Raw genomic sequence first — 4,618 nt, forward strand, 5'->3', positions numbered from 1 at the left:
GGTGGTTAATAAGTGAGGAGGGAGAATCAGCTCCAGGTGGGCATTTTGCCCCTCCTTTCTCTATTTTGTCTCTTAGACTGTGATGAACATCATCCCTTGGAAGTGCCCATAGCTCCCTACTAGCTATCAAGGAGCCTGTACAGCCATGGAAGCCTAGTGTTAGCTAGCTAGGGAACAAGTTTCCCATTCCTCATGTTGTTTCTGTCTCTGAACTGCAGGACTTACCTTTTGGAGCTTCTTCTGCCATGGCCCAAACTGTATTTCCAGCATTCTGTTTCTTGGTTAAGCCAATCACCACTTGCTTCCCAGGCCCATTTGCACAAAAAATGGATTAGCCACAGAAATATGCAATGCCAGACACCAATGCAGACTCCAAGTCAAACTGAAATCCAGTTCCTAGCCTGGAACTGCTCAAAAGCAGTTTATTACTCTCTGCACCCTCCACCACTGACCTACAGTCATGTCTTAAGACACGTTCTCTGTCCCACAGCAGCTTTCTGACCTCCCTGGACCCCACACCTACCTCAGGAGCGATATAGTCAGGAGTCCCACAGAAAGTACTTGTCTTCGCATCTCCAAACATGTTCTCCTTGCACATCCCAAAGTCAGCAATTTTGATGTGACCCTCATTGTCCAAGAGGACATTGTCTAGCTTCAAGTCTCTGTGGAGGAAGAGAAGGAAACCCCTCCTGTTACAGAACCACACAAGTTATTTTAGCAGGTTACACTTATTAAATTGCTATCTGCCTCTGTGTAGTGCCCACACGTTGCAATTACAAAGGAAGGCTGAGGGCCAAATGAGGAACTGCTCTCTTGGATTTCAATATCCCTCTTCCTCACTCCTCCTGTCCCAGCACTGATTCATTTGCTGGAGAAGACTTTACCCAAGACATCTTCTAAAAGCTGCCTCCTTTGAGGATGCACAATAGTGGAGCTAAAAAGAGCTTTTCGACAGCTGGTGCTTCTGTCCTAACACAGCCTGGAGAAAGTGAGCAAGAAGGGACTGGCTAACGCTCATTTTCTCCTTCCCTGGGAGTCTCAGTACTGTCTCTGAAGCTGCTGCCAGCTCTCCATTCTGTTGCAAGCTCTACAAATGTTGGAAGAGGTAAGGACCCAGAAGCCCTGCATGGCTTGCAGAGGGTCAGAGTAATCCCAGACATCAGCAGAACACCCGCCACCTTTTCACTGCTGGCCTGCACTATCTGAGCCCCATGGATTTACAAAACCCTTCACACATATCTGCCAAGCTGTTGTCAGAGGTTTCAGGCCCTGAGCTACTGTGGGAAGCAAAGAGCCCGGAGAGAAAAAGAAGTGATGCACAGAGAAGGAAATAAAAGCAATTGAGCAGATGAATCATGGCCATTGACAGAGAACAAAGAAGTCCTGATGTGGGAACAAGCATGGAGAGAAAAGCATGGAAAGAAAGAAAGAAAAAGACAGAAAGAAAAGGCGGCTGGCATGGCTTCTATGTTAAATTTTTATATCTTACCTAAGAGGTTTTGCTTGTCATTGAAATAATGACTGAGGGAGATGTTTGGATCAGTGATGTTGCACTTCATCTGGGATGTAGGTAGAATTTGGGTTACCTGGTCTCAGAGCACCCACGTTCCTGCACTGCCTATCCTGTGATATCAATCACTGCTCCTTCTCAGGGCTCCCAAAACACTCAGACACAACATTTGCTTATGCACACAGCTGAGAATACGATTGGTATTTTCCAACCTCTGCTGATTCACAGCCTAGACACAGTCCTAACCACAAGGCTGCTATATGGCTACCCGCCTGGTGACAACTGTTTTACAACATGTTTTTTTTCAGAAATGGCTTTGACTCCCTCGAAGAAGGTAATCGCTAATGCATAATGTTCCTGAGATGATCGCCTACAATTGCAGGGAAGATGGCTGCTCAGCCTCCCTCTGTGCAAAGATCCTTGTTTTGCTTCGGCCAGGTCCCAGTCAGCGTGGAGGACCTCGTAGTGTCTACACACTAAACTGTTGTCATGGGGCAATCATTCGTTGCTGCTAGAATATGGCCCAAGAAGAAGTGGGAGTCATCAATCAAAAAGAAATATAGAGACAACCGAGACGTTTGCCTTCCAAGTGTCAGACACTCATGTTGTCACAATTTCCAGCTGGAATGACTTATTTTAATTACACCATTGGGATCAATCTCTGGCTGCCAGCACTGCTTTTACTCATCTGGTAGATCGAAGCAAAACAAAAACCCTATCACCTACGGTTTGCTTTCATTATTTTGATGAGTCTCAAACTCATTGAATCCAGGGATTGGAGTTTCTGCCAAAAGAGCCTTGGCTCATTCATTAAAATTTAAGCCAACAATTCCAAACGTGGGTACATGAGACATAACAGCTGGAATCATTATTCTTACTACATTGCAAGTGATGTAGTTTCAAGAATGATTTCTATTCACTGTTCTAAGTGCTTAGTTAGCTCTGATTGAGATACTGATGGCTGTGTGTTCTCAACTGACCTCATTGTCATCGTCTTCAGTGAAAAAAGGAAAAAGGAGTAGGACTCGTGAAATCTTTTCTCTCAAAGCTTGATACCCAAAACAATGCTGCACCAGCTCCTGGGAATGAGCTATTTCTTCCTATCACCATGCTACCCAGTGTCTAGCTATCCCAATTTGCCCATGTTTCCCAAGGTTCCAGACTCTAAACATCCCTCTCCTTTCATAAGGAAACGGATCCCAAAGCCTGACTCACTACTGGTGAAGCAATTCCAAATAAAACTGTGAATTATAAACAAAATGTCAGCATTAACAGTCCTGCCACAAACTTACAATGTCCTGCAGATATTTTTAATCAAATTTTTGGAGAAGTCTGATTAAAAATGACAAACATGGCTAAGTGATTCAGGCACTTTCAGAAAATGTTTCCTGTCAGTCATCCGGAAAAATAATTAGAGCCAGAAACTTGCTGAGACCCCAGAGATCATCTTAGCTTAATGTCATTGATATTGATCTCATATTTACGCAATCACTATCGTTGGTCAATAAAGACTATAAATGGCTCCCACATGAGTACTAATAATGAATAATAAGGCCAGTTTATATGAGTCAAAGCTTGCATTTTAATGGGAGAGTGTGTTGTAAACAAGCCATTCGCTTTTAGCATTTGTTCTAATGATCACACTACATGACAAACATTGAAATAAGCTCATTTTGGTTTCAACAAACATCGTTGTTTTAGTGAGCTTTCTCATTTGTTTGTGACAAGCTATTTGCTTCCTGCTTTTACAGAATGCTGCAATGTAGCAACTAACTTTTGCCATGAAGATAAGCTGGACTGGAACTCCCCAGAAATTCGGTTCCTCCTTTCAGCCATGGGAAAGCAGACTGTGGCCTGATCTCTGCAGCCCTTCTTGCTCCCGTCTTGTCTCTGTCCTTTTATATAGGTCTGAAGCACAACACTTGTGCATTAGATCAAAGCATCCATGCAAAACTTTGAAGCCCCTAGGGAACTCAAGCAGAAGCTGGAGCGGACAATTTTGCAGTAGAGGACTTCTCCTCCTCAGGATTTGATATATTGATGCATTGTGGACCAAGTTCATACCAGTAACTTTGGGAGAGGACTCTCTTGTTTGGGTGCAGCTGCCTGCAGTGTCCCACCTAGTTCCCACCAGCTCCTTGTAGAGCCTGCTGGTAAAAACGGGCACTTCTCACCCACACTTTAACACAGGTTTGATGAGCCTAAAAAAGCCCACTCCTCCGTTCACTACAAGAAGAGCTTGGGTGGCTAGCTTAGATTCATGATGGTAGGTGAGATGAATCCCATCTCCCCATGGAAATGTGCACAGCATACCTGTTAATAACTCAAAAATTAAGGTATGTCACTGTCTCCATGCTGCTATTACTTGAGCTGTGCTTGTCCCACTGTCCCAGGGTAACCAGCACAGCAGATATACCATATTTCTCATGGCTAGCTTAACCTTAAACACCTTCATACAGAGGGTAGTCATCAATGACTCAATGTCCAAATGGAGATGGGTGATGAGTGGTGTCCCTCAGGGGTCCATACTGAGACCAGTATAGTTTAATATCTTCATCAGTGACACAGACTGTGGGATCGAGTGCACCCTCAGCAGGTTTGCAGATGATACCAAGCTGAGTGGAGCGGTTGACACACCTGAGGGACAGGATGCCATCCAGAGGGACCTGGACAAACTCGAGGAATGGGCCCATGTGAACCTCCTGAGGTTCCACAAGGCAGTGGAACTGCACCTGGGTCAGGGCAACCCCCGGTATCAGCACAGGCTGGGGGATGAAGGGATGGAGAGCAGCCCCATGGAGAAGAACTTGGGGGTACTGGGGGATGAAAAGCTGGACATGAGCCGGCCATGTGCGCTCACAGCCCAGAAGCCAACCATGTCCTGGGCTGCACCCAAAGCCGCGTGGCCAGCAGGGCGAGGGAGGGGGTTCTGCCCCTCTGCCCCGCTCTGGGGAGACCCCCCTGCAGTGCTGCGTCCAGCTCCGGAGCCCTCGGCACAGGAGAGACACGGACCTGCTGGAGCGGGGCTAGAGGAGGCCTCAGCGATGCTCCGAGGGCTGGAACAGCTCTGCTGGGAGGACAGGCTGGGGGAGCTGGGGGGGCGCAGGC

At 46.5% G+C, this 4,618-nt stretch overlaps 1 protein-coding gene across 1 annotated transcript in view; it reads right to left on the reverse strand.

The window, feature by feature from the left end:
• The window catches only part of LOC104617780 (protein kinase C theta type-like), a gene marked incomplete at its 5' end in the record, with an annotated part of 31,136 nt that overhangs the window by 7,997 nt on the left and 18,521 nt on the right, over positions 1-4,618 (reverse strand). Inside the window, one exon of the mRNA XM_010283195.1 lies at positions 524-662. Within this exon, the coding sequence (XP_010281497.1) occupies positions 524-662 (139 nt within the window). The remainder of the gene's footprint in view (positions 1-523; positions 663-4,618) is intronic.

Source organism: Phaethon lepturus, unplaced genomic scaffold (genome assembly GCF_000687285.1).
Source record: "Phaethon lepturus isolate BGI_N335 unplaced genomic scaffold, ASM68728v1 scaffold5723, whole genome shotgun sequence".
NCBI lineage: Eukaryota > Metazoa > Chordata > Aves > Phaethontiformes > Phaethontidae > Phaethon > Phaethon lepturus.